The sequence below is a fragment of the Numenius arquata genome, chromosome 6, assembly GCF_964106895.1.
Source record: "Numenius arquata chromosome 6, bNumArq3.hap1.1, whole genome shotgun sequence".
Lineage (NCBI taxonomy): Eukaryota > Metazoa > Chordata > Aves > Charadriiformes > Scolopacidae > Numenius > Numenius arquata.
The window spans coordinates 13,457,153-13,484,303 of NC_133581.1; the positions used below are offsets into that span (position 1 = coordinate 13,457,153).

Consider the following 27,151-nt stretch of genomic DNA (forward strand, 5'->3'; position numbering starts at 1 on the left):
TGTATTAATCACTGAAAAATAGTTGCTGAAAATCAAGTGTTTTCTACTCACTCTCTCAGCTGCAGATCTTAGGAGGTGAGCTGCACATGCAATAAGGTTTCCAAATTACCAGCGATTCTGAGCTGGTCCTAAATGCAAACCAAAAACCAAAACAGAGCCTGGTGCTCTACACATGAGACAATAAGCAGTGAATGAGTCTGCATACCTGGGAGGCTGGCAGCATACTGCTCGAAAATTACAGCAGTTGTACCCTGGAAGATGATCAGCATCTTCTGTGATATGTCCATACTTCCAGTCAGGTCTTCAAAGACCCCATACTTGGTATATTTCAGGAGACCTTATTTGCTTAAGCCCCAAAAGCCCACTTGCCTGCTTCTGAACTGGCAGGGACAGGAATGAAAAGAGAAATGCAACAAGATATGCCCTTCCAGGGCCCGTTTATTAAGTGAATACAAAAATAAGATCCTTTAAGTGCAGAGGCTCTTAAACCATCTGCTCTGTGGTGAAAAGATATCTTGGGTTAGCAGTAAACAGAGTTTACAATGCCTTGTAAACAGACCTCTTTAGAAGCAAGAAGCATACTGAAACATGACACACACTGGATTAGAAATTCCCTGTTGCAGCATTACTCCATACTTCTCATCCGGCAAATTCAGAGCACTTTGCAAAAGGTGAGAGCATCCTTTGCTCTGTTTTCAGAGGAGCACATGAAATGAACGAAACACAGGGAACTCGCACTGTAAACAGCTGAAAAAGCGCCATAGCATTTTCTGAAAATGACAGCTTACCTCTTGTTAAGTTTGTTTTGCTATGAAAAATAATGGTGAAAGCTATTGTGCATTATGGAAGTTTAAAAATTACTACTTTTTTTTTTTTACAGCAACCTGCTGTGCAGTTGAATAAAAAATATATATATTTTTCTTAATACAGTACATGGCATTTCTCCTCAATTGCACCAGAAGTAGATTTGGAAGCACTTTTCAGTTTGTTTTATAGGCAAATAGGAAAAAAAATAAGTCAGGCAGGCTTTCAATTTCCTTTCCATCTCTCTGCCCGCTTTTTTTTTCCCCACCCATTCACATCTCTGAGTCCACATACATTCCGTTGATAAGGTAATCCACTTGTGTATAGTCCTTCTTCTTGTAGCTCTCGTAGGCCTGCATAAGGAAAAGAACTATAACAGTTATGAAAAAAACTGTACCAACTAAAAGCACTGCAAGAAGCGAACTCTTATCCACCAAGTACTGAGTCAGGGGCTGGGCGGCAATGAGAAGATACTCATTGTCCCTGTCCTGAGTTTCTGCAAGGCCTGAAGCTGTTGTTTTGGGTGCACCTGCTAGAGCTGTGGTTGTTGAAAAAATGTGAGATGTTGGCTTTATCCGATGCCCAGTCGTAGTTTCTGCTGCAGAGGCAGTAGTTAAAACCATGGCACGAGTGGAAGCGGTGGAAGATGTTCCTGCATCCTGTGAGATAAGGGTGGTCAATGTTGTGTTCAGTGTCTTTGGGCCAGCTCCAACAGTGGTGGGGCTAGTAGAGCGGGGAGGGCTGGTGGGGATGATGTCTGGGTTAAACTGCTCTGTTTGATGTATTTGAGTACTTGCTTCAGAAATTACAGTAAGGGGAGCAGAAGGAGAAGAGGGGGACAATACTGAGACGGAGCTATTATTTCCTGATTTTTCAGTGGTGGTCACGAGCTTGGTGACATGGCTGGAAGTGGAAGCAGAGATGTTACCGTAAGTAGGAGAAGAGGCATTGGATGACATGGCTTCAGCATTTGAGGCATTGGCAGTTGTTTCATAAGCTGTAGTGAGGACAGCTGCATCTGTAACGTTTGTTGTTACGGCTGTGGCAGTGGTGGTCGTGGCAGTGGTGGTCGTGGCAGTGGTGGTCGTGGCAGTGGTGGTCGTGGCAGTGGTGGTCGTGGCAGTGGTTGCAAATGTTTTTCTTGCATTTGTTGCTACATCTTCACTCTCAAACCCAAGCAAATGCCTTAAGTGAATCTTGCGAGTCCAAGCAGTTGAGGAAAACAGGTTTTCCATGTTGTATTGGTCAACCTGTTTATTCACCATCCTCTTCTTTTTTTGTGGATTGCTTTGGTGGTGAAACAGAACTGTTTCCCTTTTCTCACTGACAATTTCTTCAAAAAGACAAAACCAATGAATTTCATAAGAATAAAACTCTCAAGCTCAAATCTGATCTCATACCCCCAACATGCAAACCAGAACACGCATTCTGCAGTAAGCATAGTACACCCGGAATAAATCAGTTCTGAAGTTAAGAACATGAAAACTCAGACCCTTGCCTTTATTGCACATAATCCCTTTGGGTTTTGGGTGGGGTTGTTTTTTTTTTTTCATTGTTTTTTTTTGCCACAGACCTCTGGCATTTTCCCAACCAGGGAATTAATTCCACAGAAGGGGGGTAAATGAAGTACAGAGGTACAATGCAGAAGCACATTATCAACAGGAGCAGCGTTGCAAGTGCCAGCTCCTGAAAAGACAACTCATGCTTTTAAAGTTACATAGCATCACCAAAGCCTTCATCCTTAGATTTGTAACTTTCACTTTTCAAAACTAAGTGGAAATTTCCACTTACACCTTCATATTTCAGAAGAATTTCCTTCACGACTAGTGATCTAGATTTATAGTGACATAAATCCCATCTGCTTATCACAGGTCTGGTTGCTACGTTGCAGAGAAACGTTTGCCAACCCAAAAGAACCATGAACACACTTTCTTTTTTTAAACTTGGGTACAGTGAACTCTTGAAACATAATTTAGAAGATTGATTTCCCCAATTACCAGCAAACTCTGTTTTGTTATTGTGTCACTTAATTGAAATTGAAGACCCTGGCACTGGAAAGTCACCATGAGCAATTACTGCTAAGGCTGCTCTGATTATAGAAGCAGCCTGCTGCCTCTGGCACAAAATCCTGGCAATCACAGAAAAAACAATGCCAACACATTTTCTTTTAAAAAAAATATAAATTGTTATGTCTTTATTTTCCAAAGGATAGCGTGTGGAGTGCAACTGGCTTGAATGAATGATGTCTTCAACACAGAGCCAAACTGTTACTCGGTAACAGTTACAAAAGTTACTCAAAGACCCATCATGCACATGTGAGGGCCAGAGCCCTTCAGAAACTAGTGAAACAGTTCTTCAGTGAACTGACTTTACCTACAGAATCATCCTGCAGGCATTTCACAACCCACCTCCCTCAGCTGAAAGCCAGTCAAGGTCTACACATAGGCATTTAAAGCAAAAGGACCAGGATCCTGGATTTAGCATGGCATTACCTCCAAGCAGACCTTTGACGTCCTGTTCTCCGGCATTCTGGCACACGCTCAGCTGGTGACAACGCAAGAGGATGCAGTGATTCTGGTAGGGCACAGACCAATTACAGTGATGGTTACCTGAAAAGAGCAGAGAAAGAGAGTTGCTATAGAGAGTATATTGAACACACTACTTCACGGCTGCAATTAAAGAATTTAAAAAATAAAATTAAAAAAAAAAATAGCTGGAAGGTCTGGCCTGAAAGGATCCTGACTCAGCCTTAGTAGTGGCCAAATGGAGAGCTGTGAACGGAGGCAACGCCCAAATCACAGAAGGCAAAGGCAGAGGCTGTGAAAATGTACGGAACCACTCAAAGCCTTTAAAAAATGATACTTAAATGCGATAAAATTAAAAGTTTCAAGGCACACAGAGCAGGAGATACAGCAGTAGCCCTTCAAGAAATTACAATCCACTCCTCAGAAATGAAAGCAATGTTTGGATGTACCCAAATTCCAGCCCCACCTCCTGTCCCTCACTCAGTAAGCTATGCTAGTGAAGAAACGCAGACTATCTACTACTGTAAATTGTGACATTTCTCATTTATTGGGAAGGGAAAAACAAAAAGCAAGCAGCATATCTTGCATCGGCTACATATCTGAGTCAGTCAGTTCATAAAGGTCAAGAGACTAATGGGGTCACGATAGTTAAAGCAGCCTGGTTTCTGCTGCCATCAGGATGGTATCCAGCTGCTCATGACTCCCCTGTTTCTCCCCAGGAGAACCAGGTACCTCTACCGAGCTGGACTGATTAGTACTCCTATGGCTGGGGATGAAAAGGGAAGAGCATGAGTTTATCTTACCTCCCAACACAGGTTCACTGTGCTCACCAGACATCTGCAAATCCTGGATTGCCAGATCTTTGCTAAGATGGGCATTTTCTCCATCGTGTAAATGACTTACCCTAGCAGCATCTGGAGACTTGAACCCATTGCACTACACAACATACAGAGTTTGGAGTTACTACCCGTGCTGTGAGCCCTAGAAAGTTTTGCTGCTTTTACTGGCATGCAATTGAAGTGTCAAACTGTCTCATGATATTAGTACAATTGTTTTATGATATGTTTGCTAACTACGTACCCTGGCCTCTGCTGTGGATATTCAAAGGCGATGCTGGAATAGCTAGACCAGCAACCATTCCCTTTTCTACAGGGCACATCTGAGATGCGAATGTACTGGCAAAAGCAGTTCTTTTTGTGATAGTTGCGCTACTTCTCTAAGTTGGTGATGTTATGTCAGTGAGGATATAAATTACATCTACAGAATAAAACCTAGCCAGCTAGGAATGTTATTTTTCCACTTCTCCAAGCAATGTAGCTATGAAGACATCTCCCCATGCAACCTTGGCCTGCAACTTCACACTATAATATCTTAAAAAAAAAAAACAATCACTGCTCCTTTACTGACATAGGTGCATAGGTGTAAATATTCCGACATCTAAGTCTCAGGCCTCATGCTTGTAATAAAAGAAAGCACAAAAATAAATATACTTGGGGAAGTGGGAATGGAGAACAAGACTAGTAAAGCTGATCTTAAACCCCAAAGCTAATCATAAAAAAGAAAAAGAAAAAGAAAAAAGACATTTCGGGCCCTTCTCTCTCTGCACATGGCTATACATTTATGCCAAGAGTTTGTATCTTTTCCATCTCCCTTGACACCAGGTAGTGCAAGAGACTGGCCATCAAGTAACAAATAGGAATTAAACTGCTCCAGTGGGTTTAATACAGAACATAAAACCTGAAAAGGTTTAGCTTGTGCGTTTAGTTTTGCATGGATTCCTGAAGATGTAGTGGGTCACCTAATTCTAGAAGCTCAACCCCCTCTGCCCAAAGCTAACACTCAACTGGACGTGCTCTGTACAAAACACATCAGGAGAAAACAAGGTGAAGGGTACAAAAAAAGTGGTTGAAGCCAGCAATAGGGGAAATCATGCACTCAGATAATCTCCCAGACCTGATCACAGACTAACTAAATTCCTTATGTCCCTCCTCTGGAAGAGGCAGCTGATAGTACCTTGTCTACCCTTATCAAGATACCAGGAGGTGAAGATGACATGTGCACCATGTTTAGAGATTCTCAAGTGGAACAGACAAACATGCAGTGCTACAGACCCTAACAGTCAGCAGTCAGTGTGAATGTGTCACCTCTCCAGGGTTTACCAACTTAAAAAGTAAAAGCTGAAGATTTCACAGTTCTGGTGCCTGGGCGACAAACCCACTCATATTTTACCTCCTAAATAAAATGCTTAGCTTAAAGGTACTTTCTTTCCACTATGAAGTGATATGTTATTTTTAAAATAAAGGTTTGAAACTACTGGGCATTAAAAAAAGGCATCTTTATGATGTTCCTATCAATCTGAGTGTCAAACATTCATCCACCTGAGCCAAGGTCTCATCTTCACCACAGCATCACCAGTTGTTTGTAGGTGCTACAAACTCTTCACATGGGGCTAGATAAGATAGGGACCTTCATAAGGACAACTCTGAAAGACTCATTAAGAAGTCTAATGCTTTTTAAAGACATCCCAGAGTTAGACAGAAGAAAGCTCTTATCTCCCCAGATTTGCTTAACCCTGTGTTGGGTTGCAGAATACAACTGGTTTCTTCTAAGGCAGAAAAAACACACATAAATACCAATGAGTAAAGACTACTCATTCCAGTGCAGCTGTCTACAACAGCACTGTTCACTTGCAAACATCTGGCAGCATGGAATAATCATTCTTCAAGTCAAGTGACCTAACACTGTTTGCATGCTACCAGTGCATACCAAGCACACATGCATGTTGTTTCTTACAGAAGCTAGAAGGGCCCTGGGAAATGGTTGCTCTGGATTCAATTTAACCAAAGCTGTCATAAGTTATTTAGCACCACAGGACTACACAGAGAAGCCATAACTGTAAATGCCTGTAAACAACTGGAATTAAAAAAGATAGTTGTCAGGGGAGCAGAGGAGACCTTTAAGGAACAGAAAACGCAGCTGGAATTCCAGCTAAGGGACAAGAATCTCACCTGAAGCACCTGGGCTTTGACAAGCCTGCCTGCACTGCTTTTCAGTTGTAAGCCTGTGTATTTGTACTACATGGACTCCTTTCCCTTTCAGGACAGAAAACCTGTGTTCACATATACAGAAGGAAATCAGCAGGAAGAATACAATGGCAGTCCACATCTTTAGGGTTGGCCTTGCAGGGAGGCTTCTCTTCTCAGGAGCAATTCTTTCTTATATCACTTTCAGATCCACTGCCATATACCTATTAAAAAAAAGAAGAAAAAATTATCAAATCATATCAAAGGAGTGCTCTACTAAACACACTCCTATCAGCAGGAGTAGGGATAAAAAAAAAAAGTACAGAAGGCAGGCAAGTATCATTACACACAACATACAGGCAACGATGTAGAGGCAGGAAAAGACAAGACCATTCCCAAATTCACCGAGAGGCTCTTTCTTTGGAAAGGGTACTTTGCTCTTCTTCCCTCAGGCTCCAACGGTGAACAGCTCAAGTCAAAAGCCATGTGTACAAAGCCACTCAAAGCCCACAGGTGTAAGGCAGCAGGGACATGATGCCTTTTCACTCACTCTGTAATGTTGTTCCCAGGCTCAGCAGAGCTGTCTGCACTAGCTTTAGCACACTGATAATATGGGGAACTATAGTCCTGGCCCTGCCTTTACACCAAGTTAGTCAAAACTAAGCATCAACCTTAGTTGATTCCTGCTTTGATTTTCCTGTTCATTGCAAAAAGCTAAAAGAAACTTTGACGGAAAACAAGCAAAAGCCAGTATTTCAGGTCTTCCAAAATATTACACAGACATCAGCTGTTACTGAAGAAGATTCGTGCCCACATTTCCCCACATAAAACAATAAATAGGCAATGTCTTTTATTCATTACCAAAGCACGCACAAGACTCTGTCCCAATGGATGGGCTCTCATCCTTGAAGTCACTGGAGCAGCTCCCATTGACTTCGCACATCAGCTTCTACCCGGATTTACCCTCTTGTTTCCAAGACTTTTTAAAGCTTTATATGAGCTTCCAAACAGTTCAGCCTGAACCAGACCAATTGAAAATTTCTTCCCTAAGTAGTTCTTAAAGGGCAACACTCCTTCTCATCGATGAAGCAAGGTTGAGTCCTCATCCTGCAGTTATGAAGAGAAATGTCATGGCCTTCAAAGAGTGTTGAGATTCAACTTTGCATGACATCTCAAAGGTGACCGCAGTTGAAGACATAAAGGCAGTTCACACCACAGAATGAGCAGCATGCGTGAATGGTATAAATAGCATAATGAAAAACATCCAACAGTCATCAGTAACACACACAAGACCCTGATTTAGCCATCCATGCAAGAAGTTTCACCCTGAGCTCTCAACTCCAAACCCAACCGCAGTTGTGAATTTAAGAACCTGAGTAATAGCCTTTTTTTCCTCCAAGAAAGCTGAAGATAACACTTATTACCTTTGACTCTCGGATTGCAACATTTTGATGCTTCATACCACGAAATTTTTGTTTCCAAACTTTCCTCCTTAATCTACGTTCTAAAGCCCTGAACAGGGTAACTAAGTTTTAGCCTGAAAACCACCCTGCCTGAGAAAGGGTGAAGTACAAACAGCTACCCCAAGCTTTGCAGAGGACGCACAACTTACAGGCCTATTAAAGAGTCAAAGATGGGGACAAAACTTGATAGTAAAACGCAGTGTCTCAAATTCAGCATCCGTAGTCACTGCACAAGTTCCCTAAGGAACTCAAAGCCTCCTTCCTCCCCAACATAAGGGCACTTTCACGCAGTGGGGCAGATAAAGGGAACATCTACTCTGCTCTCGTGAGACCCCATCTGGAGTACTGCATCCAGCTCTGGGGCCCCCAACACAAGAAGGACATGGACCATTAAAGTGAGTCCAGAGAAGGGCCATGAAGATGATCAGAGGGCTGGAGCACCTCTCCTATGAAGACAGGCTGAGAGAGTTGGGGTTGTTCAGCCTGGACAAGAGAAGGCTCCGGGGAGACCTTATAGCGGCCTTCTAGTACTTAAAGCGGGCCTACAGGAAAGATGGGGAGGGACTCTTTAACAGGGAGTGTAGCGATAGGACAAGGGGTAACAGTTTTAAACTGAAAGAGAGTAGATTTTGATTAGATATTAGGAAGAAATTTTTTACTCTGACGATGGTGAGACACTGGAACAGGTTGCCCAGGGAAGTTGTGGATGCCCCATCCCTGGAGGTGTTCAAGGCCGGGCTGGATGGGCCTTTGAGCAACCTGGCCTAGTGGGAGGTGTCCCTGGCCATGGCAGGGGGGTTGGAACTCAATGATCTTTAAGGTCCCTTCCAACTCTTACCGTTCTATGATTCTATGATTCCTGCCCTTTTATTTATTCTAGTAAAAAGAGTTATTTTGCCTGTTGAGAATAGATGGAACATTTCTACATCGTCTTCTCTCCCAAAGAGGAAGGGAGCCTAAAAGGACTGGACTGTAGGGTATGGGCACCACTGACCTTAGCTCGTGTGCTCCTCTGTGGCTTTCTCCCTGGAACAAACGTGCATACTTCATGATCATTTTGTGCAAGCAGGTTTCTCACTGCAGCCAGAAGTTCATGCCTGGGTCACCTCACCTGGCAGCTGGAAATATTTCCACAAGTCTGACCTGACAGCAGAAGTCTTGGCAGTGAAAGGCAGCTCACCAGCCCCATCTAGTCCTGTGTACCAGAGACTGCGCCTGGTACCCAGCCAGCACCAGCTTCGCTGGGGTCTCCCATTTCACGCTGTGCTTGCACAACGCAGACTGACCTTGCTCATTCCTTCTCATCACTTGCTCTTCCAAGTGCACCTTAGCAGGACTTGAAAGAATCAGTGCAGGAGAGGATATGACCCGTGCGATACACAACCATAGCCCCCGCACCACAATACACAGGCATCACCTGCTCAGGAAAGCAGCCCCACATTTTCCAAAGGGACTTGGTAATATGAATTTGTGTTATTCAGCCAAGATAACTTCAGTACTACTCCCACTGTTCTGAATTACAAGGCACTTCCACAAGTTTTTCTTAAGCCTTTAGCACACTCTTAGCATATGCTGCAATTTAACCATTGAAAACTCCAGTTGACAAGACTGGAAGCAAGGGGAAAGCAAGGAAAGATGTGAAATACTCTGCCCACAAGAGATTTTCCTAGAGAAGGAACTTTGGTTTAAACTCTGAGACCTTCAGCTTAAAGCAAGGGATTTGGGTTCCCTCAAGGACACTGTAGGTACCTCACCAAGACACTCGGAGCATCATTTGTCAACCTGCACTCCCACCACGTGACGCAGAAATAAGTACACTTTTTGTAAAGTTCACAGTTCACAGGCAGATATTCGGCAAGCAGTATCTGACTCACAGAAAAAAAGAAAAAATAGATAATATTAAGGGTAAATTTCACATTTTACATATGAAAGCGAGTCTAACTGCTGTTTGCTGTCCCTTTTCAAGATAAAAGGCTTACAAGAAGCAATATTTTATAGCCTAAGAAGTGACCTTGAGAATGAATTGGCTGTGCAATAATGTATGCATTCACTGTTTTAAAGAAAATAGTAAAGAAAAACAGCAATGAATATGAACAGAGAGCACTTTCTTATAGGTAGGCTGTTTTCCTATTTACCTTTACTATTCCTTTTGTAGTTATACTAACCAACCCTCAAAGAATAAACATCTCCCATTGCATTTTGGAAATGCAGATATAGCATTATATCTATGCATAAATATTATTATTATTGTTATAATCTCAGTCTTATAGGACAAATAAAATAATCTTAATTAATCTCAGCTGACCCAAGAACTACATATATTTGTAAGACCAAATGTTGATCACATTCAGTGTCTAGAAGCAGTTGCATTAACATGGCTGGCTGTCCCCTATGTAGAGATGTTTGGTATCCCCAACCACATTAACACACCAGAAGTTCTTCGCATCACAGCTGACTTTGGTCCCACTTGACTGCAACAGCTCCAGAGGAAAGCAAAATCCCAGTAAATGCCCCTCTCCTCTTCCGAAGCACCCGGCAGCCTTTCTGGATTAGGCCAGCATTGGTTATGGGGGACACATCGCGCTCAAACAAAAAGGGTTTGTCTCCCTTTTCCCTCTCACTCAACAAGGTCTCCTCAGGGCCAAATGATAATCCCTCCCCCCAAGGTGCTAAATTCAAACTTAATTTTAAATGTTTTTTAGCCAACTATAAAAAAACCCTTTATGAATTGCAGAGTGAGTGTGTGAAGTAGACAAACACAATACACAGACTGTAAGTACAGCAGACAAGCAAACAGATTATTTCCAAGTCCAGCAAGGGGATAACCAGATGCAGTCATATCTTGATGCAGTCCAGATGATGCTTGGGACGCTGTATTAAGTATCAGAACCTCCAGCTGGGGGTTGGAATTTTTTAGCCTCTTCCACCTTAGCACAATCCCATACATCCAGAACAAGAGCGACATTTACTTGCAGATCACTTTTCCCAACTTAACTGCCTTTTATAATTACAAGCTTTACAAGAAATAAGCTTTATTTCTGCCTTCCCATCACACTTCCAGCCAGTCCCACGTGGCTCCATTTGTACTCAGAGACCCCACTGAGCACGCACCCCACATACCTACATCTCAGAAAAGCACCAGCTAAAGCTTCTTATCCACATCATGTTGCTCCCCAGAAGGAACCATTCTCTGGCTGTTGGAGACAACACGAAGGAAGAGATAAACACTACTGTTCCCATCAGAAGTAATTCTCAGAAATAAGGGCAAAATTCGCTCTTTGAGCACTACCTTCTCCATCTGTATGCCATCCCCAAGGAAATTGAAAATCAAACCAAACCACAAAAGACAGCAACAAATAAAATCTAGGTAAGGACTACACTCCGAAAAATGCAAAGTTTACTTCTACCATCTGTGGCTATAACTCAGCAGGGAACAAGCCCACTGGAAAACCAGAATAACTTTGAATCAACAACTGAGTGACTGATGACTTTGCAATGTACACACACACACATATCCAGAGGGCATTGCTTGCTGGGTTTCAGAAGCGTTCCTCCCTTCTTGCTCCCTTCCCTGTGCTTCAGCCAAGGAATTTGTGCCAAAATAAAAAGAATTAAAAAAAATAATCAAAGCATTTCAAACAACATTGATTTGGGTAATGCTGTAAGAGCAGAGTAAAGCCTCTCGAACTTAAACCCCCTGCCTCCGTGCCCTCCCAGCCAGCCTCACCTGCTCCTGGTTAAGCAGCTGCAAGGCGCATGCAGTGGCTGCACCAAGGCAAAAGGAGAGATGTAGAACTAGACAAAAAAAAAAAAAAGTGGAAATAAAGACTGTGCGTGTTAGAGATCACAGGTACAAAGTGAGCAAAACAAATCATTTAGGGCAACAACATGCTCCTTCAAGCTGTCATCAAAGAGCCAGCAAAGACTGCCCCAAAATTCATACTTACAAGCATGCACAGACTAGGCATGAAATAAGGTCAAAGAGCTGCAAAGAAATCTTCTATCCTCAGTGTAACAACAAAGCGGGGAAAACAAGGGTGGAATACCTATTGCAGACAATGATGCTACTGTCCTATCAAATTGAGAAGACGTAAGGCCTGTTTTCAACTTGCAATTGCTGCTAATCACTTTATGTGTCGTCAGCTCTGAAAACGAGTTTTACAGTTCATTATTTACAAAAACAGATTTAAAGCACATTTTGCTAAGGGAAGACAAGCACATATCATTTTGTGAATCGAGGCTAGAATGCAGGAGGCAAGGAATCTGTACCATAATCTTGAGAAGCTTTTGGCTTCCCAAGCTTATCTCCAAGGCTGAAGCTGCACCTGTAGAAAGGTCTGGAGACAGAAGGGCCAGCACTAAGGAACATGAGGCTGACCCACTGTCAGCTGAGCATGACCAGATGAAATTATATCATTCTCTGAATGGCAGCTTTAGAGCCCTTAAGTTCTTTTGGCTCCCAAAGAAAGTTACAAAGCTGTTTCTACAAAATGTCCTGTGCTACCAACAATGAAGAACAAACCGAACAGAGGTTGTTAAGCAGAGAAGCATTAGAGATTACAGGGGAGGAAATGCATTACTAGGTCCCTGGTCTGGACACAGTTCCTTTGACTTCCCAAGACGTCTGCACAGCATGAACCGTTTCCAGTTCCTTAGAAAACCCAGGATACAACAGTCAAAAGTCCTTTTGCTGCCCCAATACAGGCTCTCCATGACCCCACCATTTCCAGTATTTACAAAATGCTCCTCTGGGAGGATGACTGAGGTGGGACATACGTAGTTCCATACTTTCAGAAGGAGTTTTGAAGGAAAATGTGCCTGGAAATCACCAAGTCTTATCTCATGAGTACCTCAGACAGGCTAGGATGGTGACCAACAAGCTGCATCTGAAAACACCTGGGGCTGACATGAAGCCAGCAGAGCATTCGAGGCTGATCTGCTGCAACAGTAGGACCCAAGTTACACATGTTCTGAAATGTGATTTGGAGAAGAAACATTGCCAGCTCGGGTCCAGAAGAACATCACTTATATTCCTTCTCCTACCATACAACTTATCCAGAGCATAACACCACACAGCTGACCATGTGTTACAGAAGTGCTGACACATCCCTCCACATTAGCAGGCACACTCCTCACTTCAGCAGGCAGAATAGGGTATTGGATAGACATCGATTTGGGCTGCTGCTGCCTTTTTTGATGTTTCTCCTCATACGTGTCCACAAAAAAAAGATTTTTAAAAATCCTACAAAACCAGGAAGTCCACACAGACTGCATCACGCTGGAACCTGTTAAGAACAACACCTCCTTCAGTTTGTAGCGTAGTCCCCATCTATGGCCGAATCTCCCATCAATCTGCATGACACACACCCCACAGGAAAGGTGACTGCGATGCCTACAGCAGCATCTACAAGCTTCAGCCAAAATGATGAGCCAAAAGATGCCAACAGCTGCAAACAATAAAGCCAAAAGAGCAGAGACAACATCCTTGCTCAGCGCACCCAACACACCCTCTAGATTCACATCTGACCAACTTAGATGGGAGCTATTAAGCCAGAGAGCAAGGAACAATTCATTGTCACTGAGCAGACAGCTTCTGAGAAGGTTGCTGCATCCTCTGGGAAGACTGGTGTGGAAATAGTGCTTTTAAAAATAGGTTTGCAGCTGCTAAAGTATTTCTCCAGCTGCTTTCTGTAAGTAATATTACTCTCTGCAAGAAAATCCGTTCTTCTGCTTGTAAATGGCCAAACATAATAGATCAGGACTTTCAAGATGCTCTGCATGAATAGAACAAACACCTTAAAGTGTCTTTCAAAGAGGAGAAATGCCAAGTTTTGCCGAGAAACTCTGTGATCACACTTGGATTTGGCCAACACATGAAACTTTCACAAGTATAAAGCACTTCAGGCTCCATGCTGACAAAGGCACACTATGTTACACGGGGCCAAGGCTGTGCAAAGCTCATGAGGAACAGCAGATCTGCAAGGTCACCATCGCCACACTCCCGCAAAAGAAACGGAAAGCTATTTCTATGTAAGAAGGTGGATTAATTGCAAGCTCTGAACAGCAGACCTCATTCACACAGATACTGAAGTGCTGTATATTCTTCAGGTTCAAGATTTGCAGCGGCTTGCTCAATTTTCCTTTCCCTACCAGGAACCCAGAGGGGAAGGAGGTTTTAGTGGTTAAAGCCCATATCTGACAGTGACATAATCTGAGCCTGGGCTCCTTCCCCGCTTCCAGCTTCCTGTGGAAGAGATGCAGGGCTCAGATTCACAATCTTTGGCACATTTAGCCACAGCGGTTTTTGTGGGTGGGCTTTTTTAGCTAATTTTGTTTTGAATATTACCAGCTTTACCCATCTCCATCTTTCCATGCTTCAGTTCCCCACCCGCATTCTTCTCTCAGGGCACAAGGCAGACAGCTTACGCATCTGTTACCCCACTAACGAGGACAGCCCACGCTGGCACCATTGAAGCTTCATGGCCATCACACTTTGCCTCTGAGAAAATAAATGTTAAAGCCTAAAACCCCCAAACCAGCATCACCCATCCATCATCCTTTCTCACTCACATTAATGCCATGTTCTGCAGTTCAGATGGTGAGAAGTACTACTCAGTGGGACAATTTTCCTGTGAAAAATGGCCAGACAGCTATTTCATTTATGAAAATGTGGCTTGTTTCGGAATATGTGAAACAATCCAGTTTTAATATAAAGAAAAATGAACTGCCAAAGGCTAACTGCATAAAGCTGTGACTGGACAATAAATCTGTCAACAAAAGTACCTCCAAGCAATAAAAATGTGCACTATGGCTCAACTGCAACCTTCCCTGGTCTGATCCACACCCAAAGCAGCTAGCAAATTTTCAGACATGCTGTTGTCTCATGGGAACAGGAGATCGCATGCAGGGTATATTAAACAGCTTTCAACAAGACCCTCCAAGGAACCATCCCAGTGGGCTCCCACATGACCTCTGCAGCCATTGAGCTAATACAGAGCAGAGGAGATCAGGAAAGGTAAAAGGCAAGCTCATGATTTGGGTTTCTCTAAGTGTGTGCAGAAGCAGGTACTCTGCAGCCTGGGTGCTTTACGCTTGGCAAGAGATGCCATTAGAAGCTAGAACCAGCACAGCGTACACGCACAAGAATAAATTGTGTCCAAGGTGCTATTAAATTCAAAACTGCCAAGTCTGGAGCTAACAGAGACTTAAACAAGCAGTGACTTCAGCCTGAAGGTACAATTAACCAAGTGTTACTTTTGGAGCAAATAAAACTTCCGATGTGTTGAAGTCTGGTCACCCACCCACCTCCTGCCCTGCAGAATTTTACCGCAGTCAGCAATTTCCTAGCAATACAGGTCAAGTTAAATTTCACTGAAGTTGATAGTTTCAATGCTGTCTTTCATTCCAGATATTTTTGAGAAATCATTATGCTTCTCTATAGATTCACATAGCTGTAGTACTAATTTTAGGCATGTAGAAACAGAAGACACATCTTCATCCAGAACACAAGGTTCTGCAAGTTTGTTCAGGAATTTAAGCCTGTGCATGGTTTTGAGCAGAGTTACGCACAGCAGTGATGGCACCATATGTTACAAAAGCATCAGGCAACGCTGTGGAGAGCTTAGGAATGGAGAAGAAAGATCAGAGAGCCTGGACAGCCAAAACATGGTCCCAGTGCAATGACTGAAGGGGAACTTCTGCTCAGTGCTAAAAGAACTGGAAGGAAGGAAAGCATTTTTGGCTATTTCTCCTTTCTGCAAGGAAGTAGGATCTTTGTGCATATCCTGAAATATGGAAAATTAAAAAAAAAAAACCCCAACAAAAAAAAATAACAAACCGGAAGATATGTGCCTCCACCTCCAGTTAGCCTCAGGAGCAAACATACCTGAAGGCTCCTAGATTATAGGAGGTTTCTTCTTTTTAAGCTAGCAACAGCTGTAGCTACAAAACAAAGGCTGCTTTATATGGAATGTCTCTCAGGCGAGATGCAGCAAAAAGACATTCCAGCTTATCACAACACAATATGATACTGGGGAGCTTTTCACCATATATACATTAGCACAAATCAAAAGATTCTTCACAAACTGTCCAAGCCAGGAAGACATTTACAGCAATACCAAACGAAGGTTGCTGGCACATGCCTCCCTGCTTTGTGATTTTGACAGCTTGAAAGATGTGGAAATCACATGAGCAGGGTAGGTGGGGAAGCTTAGCCAAGTCTATTTTTTCCCTAACAAAGGGATAATCGAATGCAGAAGCAGCTCTCCTCATCCTTGCTGGCCTTCCCTCTGGTAGGTTCTTCATAGCCAGTAAGTCTTCAAGTCATGCACCAACCTGAATTTAAACCTATGGTCCATAAGAACCTAAAGGGAAAACACCCTTCCTTCTCCTTACTCTCGTGGATGTCCATGGCTGCCAAGGGAACATTTGTAGAAGTGCTTCAGCCCAGCTCTTGGGTCTTGTGTCTCTGAGGCAGCAACAGAGCAGCAGTTGTGCTCCCCTACCTTGTTCTAGGTTCCCTCTTTTCAGTTTCAGAGGAATTCATTTAGGTTTTGAGTCCTAATGCTAACTGATTAATAGGTCAAAGTGAAAAAAAAAAAGCTTGGTTTGAGCTCCTCAAAGCTTTATCAGTACAAATGTCTTTGTACAAAGCACCCCTCTGGGGTGAACATGGAAGAGGGACTGTACAGCAGTAGCAGGTTCTTCTGAACCTTTCTGAGCTCGATATGCAAGGTCTGTCTGTCTGCTGCTGCTGCTGCTAATGGGGACTCCAAAACTGTTCCATAGGGTTACCTGAATACCATGGGCACCTACAGTCAGCAGAGCAGCTCACCAAGAGCTATTACAACTACCACAAACATCAGTTTAATTTATATCAAAGACACGGAAGTGAAAAACTGTATATGTTTACCCATAATCTCTCTCATGTTCTGTATTTTACTGGACAAATGGGGTCTGAATACAGATATTTTCCGAAGTACTCCTGGATGCCTCTGTGCTTTCCTCAGTCTTCAATTTTTGCTCAGCAGTACAGCAACAGAATATGGAAAAAAACAAAGTTGAAATCTCACTCTCAACTTGTAACACCTGGACTCAAAACAAAAAACAAGAGGTTATTCTTAATCCTCCAGAAGTTGTGACCTTCTGGTCAGCAGCACAGGCTGAACCCATTAGAAACTTCTGGCTACTGATTTTATGCCAAAGATGCTCTGATCGTGAAATGAGGAACAGTGAACTAGAAAAGCCAAAATACTAGCAAGAACAGCCCACCCTGGCATACACTAGCTCATACATAGCTCAGCATACACTAATTATCTAGGTCAAAAGACTGTCAGAGGGAGGTTGTCCAAGCACGGACAACAAAAACAAGGATAAGGACAAACGTGAAAGGCGCACTGCAAGTACTGCTCGCTTACCACTAGCCACTAATACTGCTCGCTTCGATACGCCAAATGGTGTTTTGAATACTTCGGGTCCAACATAATCCAATGGAAACCTGTCTGATATCATCAGATCGCAGCAGAACACCATTATAGGTCAGGAAACAAGAGGTAGAACAGGCTGTAACTGAATGAAATCAGATACAAAACAATAGACATGCCAAGAATTAAATAATTCACACTTGAATTAACATGCATGTCCTGCCTCGAAATCCAGTTTGCTGCTGGAGTCTCTGCAAGCCTGTAATGAGGAAAGGCTATAAATGCAGAAGAGTGAGGACCCAGATGGCCAGCACTAAGGTACAACTCTTCCTTAGTCTCATCCTTTAAAGCACATTTAGGACCCTCAGAACAAGACATCAGAAAAACAAGTCCAACTTGAATTGCCATATGAAATCCAGTGTTACAGCTGCATGTTCACCGGATGGCATTCACTGTATCTGACTCAGAAGCAACTGTAAATGTGAATGCTTCAGCATGCCGTGGGATATACCCAATGAATCACAATTTTGGAGCATGCATTTTAACTCTAGAAGGAACCTCTGCAGGTGTCATCTTACTGATTTCAATATGCCTCTGCAAACAAATTTGTCCCAAGACATGCAATAACCTAAGAGCTCATTTAGCAGAAGGGTTTACAGTTTTCAGTCAAGTCCCAGAGGACAGCTTGCCCACTTGTTTGCATTACATCTGTTTCCACTTTCAGAGGGGTCAAAGACCAAGTAGAGAACATACCACCCAGAAAGACCTGCTTGCCAAAAAAGCAACCAAAACTCACAAAACTCCCCACCTCACCAGCATTTCCTGTATATATTTTACTCTAAAACTCTTTCATTCAGATATTCCTTATGAGGACGGGCTATCAGCACCAGAAATCCATTTCTATTACAGCTGTTTATTCACTGAATGGATTTCACTGCATCAACACATATCCAGCTTCCAGACATAGCAAGGTTTTCAAAGCCTAAAAATCCTTGCTCCCTTTGCAATGGGCAGAAAAGCAACAAACGTGAATCTTATGAATACACCAGATCCAGTCAAAAGCTGTTTGCTAAACAAAAAACAAACCCAACTTCAGTGCTTTTCAAGTCAGCTGGTAACAAAAGCCATCTGCATTACAGCTCCATCCAGGCCACGTGCTTCTCAAACTCAAACAGCAAGTGTCCCTGAAGAATGTTATCAGCTGTTTCCATGTCAGCATATCTGCCGTAGGCAGCAATTCTTCAAACACACAAAGCACATGTTTTAACTTTATACATGAGAATAAGTCTCGCAGAACTAATGGAACCTGTGACCTACATAAAATTAAGTTATGCAACCACTGGCAGACTCATGACGTTGCATTCCTCTGCTGGCTTCACTGCCCAAAATGTGCCCACTAGAGCCAGGTATACTCCAGATGTTGTCAGTGATGCATTTCAGCCACAGCACATGCCTACGCCAGCCATCTCAGAGATGGTCACTGCAGCCAGAACACATGGATCCTGCCATATCTACAAGGCAAATGTAAACCTGTTGGCCATCCTTTGAAAAACAACATCATAGATGAAAATATAATTGTTCTTGGTGTCAATTACCGCCTTGCTTCATGGCTTCAGGCAGAGTCAACACAGCTTTTGTAGCAGAAAGTTATCTTTCATATCTAAAATCTTGGAAGCTATTCATTACATGTGGATTTGTAGAAAGGTTTTTGGTAAGGGACTATTTCAAAGTTCTAATGCAAACTAAGATGCTGTTGGCTACACAGAAAGGCTTTTGTATGGACTGGTAATTGATTAGAAAAGGAAACAAAGCAGAAAGAAGCTTTAGGTTTTCACGAGGACAAGTGGCCACCAGTGAAGTTCCAGAGATCTGTGCTGGGGCCTCTGCTATTCAACATGCACAAAAGATTTGAAGAGAAAGGGAATAGTGGGAGGATATTGGCTTATAACTGAACCGCCATAATGTCTTATGATAGTGTTGGAAGATGTCTCTATCCAACACTACTGGTCACTGTTGAAGACAGTACTAGACTAGACCTCTGCTTCTACTTCATGCAGATAGCCTCATGCACTTAAGGTCCACTAACATAGCACAATAAGCTGACTGATGAACGAGTCCTTCGGCTCTTATTAATCAAATGTCCACTGCACCATTTTTAATAGAGGCTCAGAAGTAGTGGTGTTTGTGGACATACAGTTCAGATGACAAAGGCTAGAAGCATTTCTAGAGACATGGAAACCTACACCATGCAAACTATGTCTATTTTGCACCAGGTAGCTTGGCCAGAGTTATGACTTCCAGTTAGGTATTAAAGAAGTGCTCTGCACAAATTTTCACAGAATCACAGAACGGTTGAGTTTGGAAGGAACCTCTGGAGGTCATCTGGTCCAACCCCCTTGCTCAAGCAGTGCCACCTATGGCCAACTGCCCAAGGCCATGTCCAGATGGCTTTTAAGTATCTCCAGAAGACTCCACAACCTTCCTGGGCAACCTGTGCCAGGACTCAGCCACCTGCACAGTGACAAAGCGTTTCCTGATGTTCAGAGGGAACCTCCGGTGTTTCAGTTTGTGTCCATTGCCTTTGGTCCTGTCACTGGGCACCACTGAAAAGAGCACTCTCCCTTCATGTGTTTACATACATTGATAAGATCCCCCTGAGCCTTCACTTCTCCAAGCTGAGCAGTCCCAGCTCTCTCAGTCTTTCCTCATAAGAGAGACTCCCAGAACAGAAGTTGCAACACCAATTCAAGAACAGAAGCCTCTAGAAATGTAGAAATGAAAGTTCATAAGGACTACACTAATGGCCATTTGATACCGCTTAATACACTTGTCAGGAAGAACTGTCACCTTCAAGGGCATATGCTCCATTATCAGGTGAGAGGTGGTCTTCAGCCATAGCACTTGCACTTCTTTCTAAAGGAGTTCTGCATAGCAGTACCATGTTGAGACAACACAAGAGCTTCTGCTTTTGCAAACAAAGCCATTTCCAGGCATGGAAAGCATCTGAGATACATTAGGCTTAACAGTTCTACATCAGCCTAAGCAGACATTGTAAAGACTCTACATCATCCGTATCACAAACCAAAGAAGTTACTGTGACTATCCCACAAGAGCCTCGCCATAAAAAGGGACTGGAAATTTTAAATAGGTCTTGCACATTTTGTAAAGCTCTAGATACTCAGAATTCATTAACACAAAGGACTAACGACAAAAAACACTTGATGAGGGAGCATGTTTGCTCTTTTCAAAGCTGACCTCAAGTTTTCACACTCAGACCATCTGTTCGTGCCTACAGTCCCAGCACTTTCCATCATGCTCATGAAAAAGATATTTTCCAAACATTTTTTTTTTTTTTTTTAAAACGGAACTTGGGTATAGAATGTTTTCGTTTAAAGGAGGGAAGCACATTACTCCTTTTTTAAGCCTCATCAGGTCAAAGAGTGTCAGAAACCCACATGAAGATTCACAGAAATTGCTGTGAAATCCTAGTGACAGCATATCTTTCAAGATCAGCTAGGATACAAAGAGCTTTAGAAACAGGAAGAAATGAAAACTGAAAAGAAAACTGTTTGCAGCAGGAAAAACCCCGATCAGGACAGCTGAGAATGGCAGCAAAAAAAGCGTTTATAACTTAGTAAGCAATAAGTATTGCTAACAACTAGACTAGCACCCATTTACTGTGGGTACAGATCTAGGGAGTAAATGCTCTTTGCTTGTCACTGGGCATTTTTTACCCACCAGAAACTCCCATCCCTGACGCCCTTAATAAGCCAATCTCCTGTTTACCTTATGGCAAAAAAAAATTAGAGAGCTTCTTTGCCACCGTGCTCTCCTTTTTTAATTACATATGGGAACTTAAGTCCAGACGGTACTGCCAACAAAAAGACACACTGATGATGTAAAGTTTCATCAAAAGGATGATGTAAAGGAGCTTTACTGACACAAATACACCAACCAAATCTTTGTAACATGGGTCAGTCCACAGCACAACAGGGTATCAGTTTGAAAGAGCATAGGCAAGATAGACCAACCCTCCCTTATCTCACAGGGTTGAAAAAGAGGCATGAGAAGACTGAGACGTTTGTATATAGCTATAGGAAGAACTGGTCAGAGCTGGAAATGAAAATCAAGCCTCTTGAAATCCAGCTTAGTGCATGAGCTACAAGACAGTCTACTTTTCCTATGAAAGCATATATTTAGTAAGAGTGTCATTAAGAGCATCCCAGGAACATCCAGAAATACCTGCTGTGGGGTTTGTCTTTTCTGAAGGAGGGGGAAGACGAATGGTCCTATAACATAAGTCACATACAAATCAAAAATAGTCAATAGTAAGATTCAGGGGATGATGTACAGCAAGAAATGAGGAAATGAAGAGGTAACACAAATGCACGAAATTAGCTTCCTCTCCAGTTAATGGCTTGCTTGACTTATATGGTCCCCAATATTCCCCCTCAACCAGTTTGCATTCATAACACTTCTACCTTTGTTCCCTGTTCTTCAGTGTATTCCTGCTTCATGAATAGGGATGAATTTTGCCTCCATCCCTCCTCACATGCTTAAGTTTCTGCTAACTTCTACAAAATTTCCCTCTACTAATGGACTTGTTTCACAGCAGTTTCAAATCCATCCAGAGGGAAACCAAACAAATTGAGTGTAGAAACTTACCAGGCAAACCGTTGTAACTGTTTTCTTGCTGTCAGGAATTATTGCACCTTTAGGGGAAGCAAAAGCCAATAAAAGCCTGGATACAGTAAGACTACAGCTGAAAGCATAGAAAAAAAAAGTGTAAAATATTATTGTATGCAACCAGAGAGCCACTTCTCTAGACTGTCATAGCGTTTTCACAAAGAGATGGAAGAGTGGTAAGGTTTATCCTGCTTTTCAATACAGAGAAGCCAAAGAAGAAAGATAGAGAAGACGACTCAGCAGAAGAACATGCTTAATCCTATTAAAATTAATGAGATTTTATCCTGGTCTCCCCACACATGTACTGGGAGTTTAACTTAAGTGGATTTAAACCCAGATTTAGTTAAAATGCTGCAAAGTCTCCCCAAGCCAAACAAATATAAATCCAATAAAAATATATATGCAAAATTCAATGCAAATTTCATCAAATCACTTTTTTGTCACTGCTTTTTTTTTTTTTTTAATAAAAGAAATTAAAAGCAGCACGCCTTCTCTGAAGTATGCGCTCAAGTGTTTTGCTGAAAATGCAGTTCTCCAGGCCTGGCACCAAGTCAGCTGGAGCTCAGGGAAGGCAATCCCAACGCCCTCCTGGACAGTCAGAGGCAAGAGGGTCATTATTAGCAAAAGCAGTGATGGTTGTGAACTGAACTTTTTGAATGCCTCAATAAATAAAAAAAAAAATGGCCCTTGTAGGCAGACAACCTCGCCTTCCCTCTCTGTGTAGTTATTAGGGAATAAGGAGATAGCTATGGGAGCCTGGACACTCCATAGTCACATCTGCAGAGCACAATTTAGTTGTCCTTTAGGGGACACAGCTCAACTGAGACTCCCCAAGCAAAGATGACAGGAGCTGTGGCGACGTACAGAGATAATCTGGGTGAGCAACTGCAACCCACACCAACTGTGCAGACCTAACTTCCTGCTCAAATGGAGGACCCAGCTGGTTCCTCAAGCAGGTGCATGATGTACAGATGGACTGTGGGTCCTGCCACATGCATTGGGGGGTGGTCCAGCTGGCTGCAAATAAACAAGTACCCCAATCCCTGGCTCTCTGCCCTCTGCTCCTTTCTTCATACAACATTTTCTTACAAGAAAAAAAAAAAAACAAACAAGCACCCAATGTGCTTTCCAAACGGTTGCCAAGTTATCATGTGAGCTGGGAGGAAAGGACATGATGGAAAATACAGGCTCTCACAGTCATTCCAGAGATCTCATGTTCTGCAGAGTGCATTTGAAGACTAGCTCTCCCATGACAACGCAGCCATCGGGTGTCCTGTCCAATGACACTGCACAGCACCAATGTGGTGTCAGCACAGTAGCACCCCCATCTCCCAGCAGCACTGAAACCCAAGATCTGATCCTTGAGGTGGAGCCCACAATGGCAAAGAAAAACAAAGCCAGCAAAGGCAATGGAAGACTGCCAGAAGTTTTGGCACCTATGTTGATCGACATTCAAAATTGCCCAGAGGAAACCTCATTTCAGTGATAATCACAATAACAGCACAGAAGAGCCATCAGATACATGCAGGGTTTCCACAAATACACTTAAAGAATCAAAGCAACAAGGAAGCCAGATAGCACAACAGCAAGCGACTAAGTCCTGCTTTACACACCAGCAAGGCAAGCACGTGGTTCCACTGAGCCTTAAAACCCACTTCTGTACTTCTTGCCACTTGCTTTTGTTGGATAATTTGCTCACAGGAAAAAGCGGCAATGTCCATGCAGACATTTCTTCAAGAAGGGGGTCCCCTGTACATGCTGGAGATACGTTGTCCTTTCCTAGACAGATTGCTGTACCACAGGCACCCTGGGCACCTTACCTGCACAGTGACCTCCTTGGATTGCCAGCAGTCAAAAGCTGGAGGAGCTGCAAACAACATTTCCAAAGAAAGTGCTCCCACCTGCACTCATTTTCAGCATTGCTACCGTCCCTGCAGTGCCAGCAGCACCTTTATGCCCCAGCTGTCAACTCACAAGCTCCACTGACTCCTCCAAGTCTAAGTTGTTAAAAGGGGACCACAACTTTAGTCCAAGGGAGCAGAATTGACAGGAGGAATGAACTCAAAAGAAAGTTTACTTTACAGGACTTCTTAGCTTCCCAGTCAACAAAGTCAACAGCCCTTTGGTAGTCCTTCCCCTGGGTATCATTGACAGGTGGGGAATGATGGTTACACCTGCAGGACAGGCTGGAAGCCAGGAAGGGAAGTAACCTTGCTGAGCCAGATGGCATCCAGCAACAGCACATGCAGTAAGGATATTGCCCTCCCAGAACTTTTAAGGGTAGGAGGAAAAAAGCCACAAAGACCACTTAGTTTGGCTCCTGGTGCAGCAAAAGCCATGGAATTTCATCCAGCAATTACTGTGCTGGGGGTGGGGGGAAGGTTGGAAGGGTATCTCATCTACCGCACAAATGAACTTTGTACCAGCTCTGTGTTCCTAGGGATGAACATCTCCTTCAGAAAGGTATACAATCCCAATTGAAATACTTCAAAGGGCAAATGGCCAGCTGGTGCGGGCTGTCATTGCTCTGCAAGGGAGCCATAGCAATGCACAGCCACTGAGGATCTACAGGCAAGTGCCAGTGAATTGTCTGCTTTTTCCTCCAGCTTTCCCAGTGCGTAATTGCTCTTGCTATTAGAACTTTGTATCAAGCACAAAGCAAGAATTAAAGGACAAGGATAAATATAAAACAGACATTAGCGGTGCCTGAACATGCTTATATGTGGGGTCCAGCGATGAGAGCACAAACAGGTCGGAGCAGATGGATCTGAGCATGGCTGCTCAGCACACGCATGCAGGCAATGTGGAAGATCTCCATATGGAGACGAGGGCTGTGAGAAAACGCATGTGGATGACACCCAGCCATCCGCGCGACTGCTCTGAGCCATAAGCCCAGCATCACTCAGAACATAGACATCAGCCAGGGTGGAAGCAGCCGCTGCGATAAACCCGGTTCATGGGTACGCAGCAGAGCAACAAGTTCATTCCTTCTACATCCAGGTCACCCATAATTTTTTACTACAAATATGCTGGCATAAACTCTTGCTGGACCTGCCTTATGGTGCTTTCAGTTTATAAAGCTGTGTTCAAGCGCGGGTGACAATACACAGAACGTGCTGGGTTAACACTGTGTGTCAGAGCACAGGGAGACATCGGCAGAATTGCATACTAAAAGCTTCATGGGTAAGAGTTTTATCCATGCCTTTAAAAAAAAAAAACAACAAAAAACCAACACAAAAAGAGGCAAGACACTCTACCCAAACAAATCAATTCTTCACGGTTTCTTCAAGGAAAGTTTTGGACATTTCCAGCATGCACTGCTTTAAACAAAGAGCTCCATTCCTTAATGTCCCTGTGACATTTTCCCTTGAAAATTTAGTCAGTCACATACAACGGAAAAAGTCAGGCCTTCAGCATGGATGTTTTTCAGCATTGAAGCTTGAAATTATGCTTGCAAATTATTCCCATCGCCTTTGAAAAGTCTGTGCCAGGAGTCTTCCCTGAGAAGGCAGAGGCTGAAGGTTGCATGGATGTGCCAATTAGAATTTCAATAGCAGATAACCAGATGTAAAGTCTGTTTTCTGGCAGATGGGTTTATAAATCCATCAGGGAATTTACAATTAAAACAAAAAATAAAGATGTCTGCACCAACTTGTTAAAGAGGTACATAGTCTGGAATTTCCCCCAGAAAAGTCCTAAGACAATACATGTGTGTATACACACATTATATTTATATATAAACTAGAACTAAGCAGCAAACATGCACAGTAACTGCATTAACGTACTTCAGACAGGAAAGTTAATAAAAACGGATAGATTACTTCTAAACTATCCATTACCATGTAATGGACTGCATTAATGTATATAGTAGTAGATGATTATGGTAGATAAGTAAGATTAATACAGAAATACATGCACTTTTGAGAGAGAGACACTGCATGAACATGCGCCTTATAGCCTAGTTTTCAAACCTACTGATCAGTCACAAACCCTCTGAGGTCTAAAGGGCACCAAATGCTTGCTATCAGTGAGTTTACCTCACTCAGCAAGGCTGCAACTTAGCTCAGGGTGGTGACGATCAGTATTTCTATGGGTTTGTTCCTCCAGTAAGCAGCCAGTTAACTCACTTTATCAGGAAACAGGCGTTCTGTTGCATGACCGAGCCTGGCAGGGATTCAGTCAGCTAACATGTAGGACATCCAGGCACCTTGCTTGACAGGATCCTAAGACAGAATTTTTCTTTGCCAATCCTAGAAGACAAAGTTTGGGAGACAGCAGAGGGGAAAGTTAAGGGATTCAATGAATCTACCAGAATAAGATCCTCTAAGACAAAATACCCCCGCAGCGTGCGGTATTTGAGAGCTTGGCCAAAGAAGAGTATTTATTCTTCCTACCATTTACTGGACTCCAGCTGACACCTTGCTAACATCACCCAGGGTCCAGTTAAACCTACTGAAAACCTTTACTTAAGGTACAACAAGATGAAAAAGATTTCAGTATAACGCCACACAAAGCCGGATTCCATTTACAAAGGTAATCTCAATTGTACACACCCGACGTTACTCACTCAGACACAAGATATTTTTACATACCTGTGATGCCACGCATAAGGGTGATCTGCTACAGACACCATATTTCTCAGGTGGCCCACAGGGCCTAAAAATGTTACATTTCAGGCAGTGAATTACTTGCTGAGTCAATCAGCTCTCTTCCCCGCAATGAAACCGAGTTCCCTCCACTCCCACCTCCCCGAGAACAAAGTCACCTACGAGCAGGGACACGTTGCACTGCAGGGGAGCAAGGGGTGACCGCAGAGCCGGCCCTTCATCCCTCCCACGACTGCTAAGGGGGGGTGTCCAACTTACTTGTCAATTTATTTGCAACTTACGTGGCAGTTTATGGGAACGGCTGCCGAGTCCCTGCTCGCCCCCAGGCCGCGGCGACCCGTCCCTCCCGCGGTCCGCAGTGGTTCAAACCGACACCCGCTCCCTTGCCACCTCCTCGGAGACTCCCGGCGCCGCCGCTCCCCCTGCACAGTGTCCCCCGCGTCCCCGCTCCCCCAGGCCCAGGACGAGCCACGGCCCGCCCGCACTCACGACGTGGTGGAGCTCGGCGGAGTGCACGGCCGCAGGGCAGCGGGGCGGAAGAGGCGCTCGCCCCGGCGGAGGCGGCCGCTCGCCCAGCGCCGCCGCCGCCCCCTCAGAGAAGGAGCAAAACCGGGCCGCCCA

General features: G+C 43.5%; 1 protein-coding gene across 1 annotated transcript; it reads right to left on the reverse strand.

The window, feature by feature from the left end:
- Window positions 1-425: 425 nt before the first annotated feature.
- On the reverse strand, window positions 426-27,151 carry C6H11orf24 (chromosome 6 C11orf24 homolog). The gene is made up of 6 exons (XM_074149796.1): window positions 26,812-27,151; window positions 26,051-26,173; window positions 21,903-21,999; window positions 6,338-6,576; window positions 3,297-3,413; window positions 426-2,137 (listed from the first exon to the last, which is right to left on the reverse strand). The coding sequence occupies exons 4-6, from the start codon at window positions 6,492-6,494 to the stop codon at window positions 1,077-1,079; spliced, it is 1,335 nt and encodes a 444-aa protein (XP_074005897.1). The 5' UTR covers window positions 6,495-6,576; window positions 21,903-21,999; window positions 26,051-26,173; window positions 26,812-27,151; the 3' UTR covers window positions 426-1,076.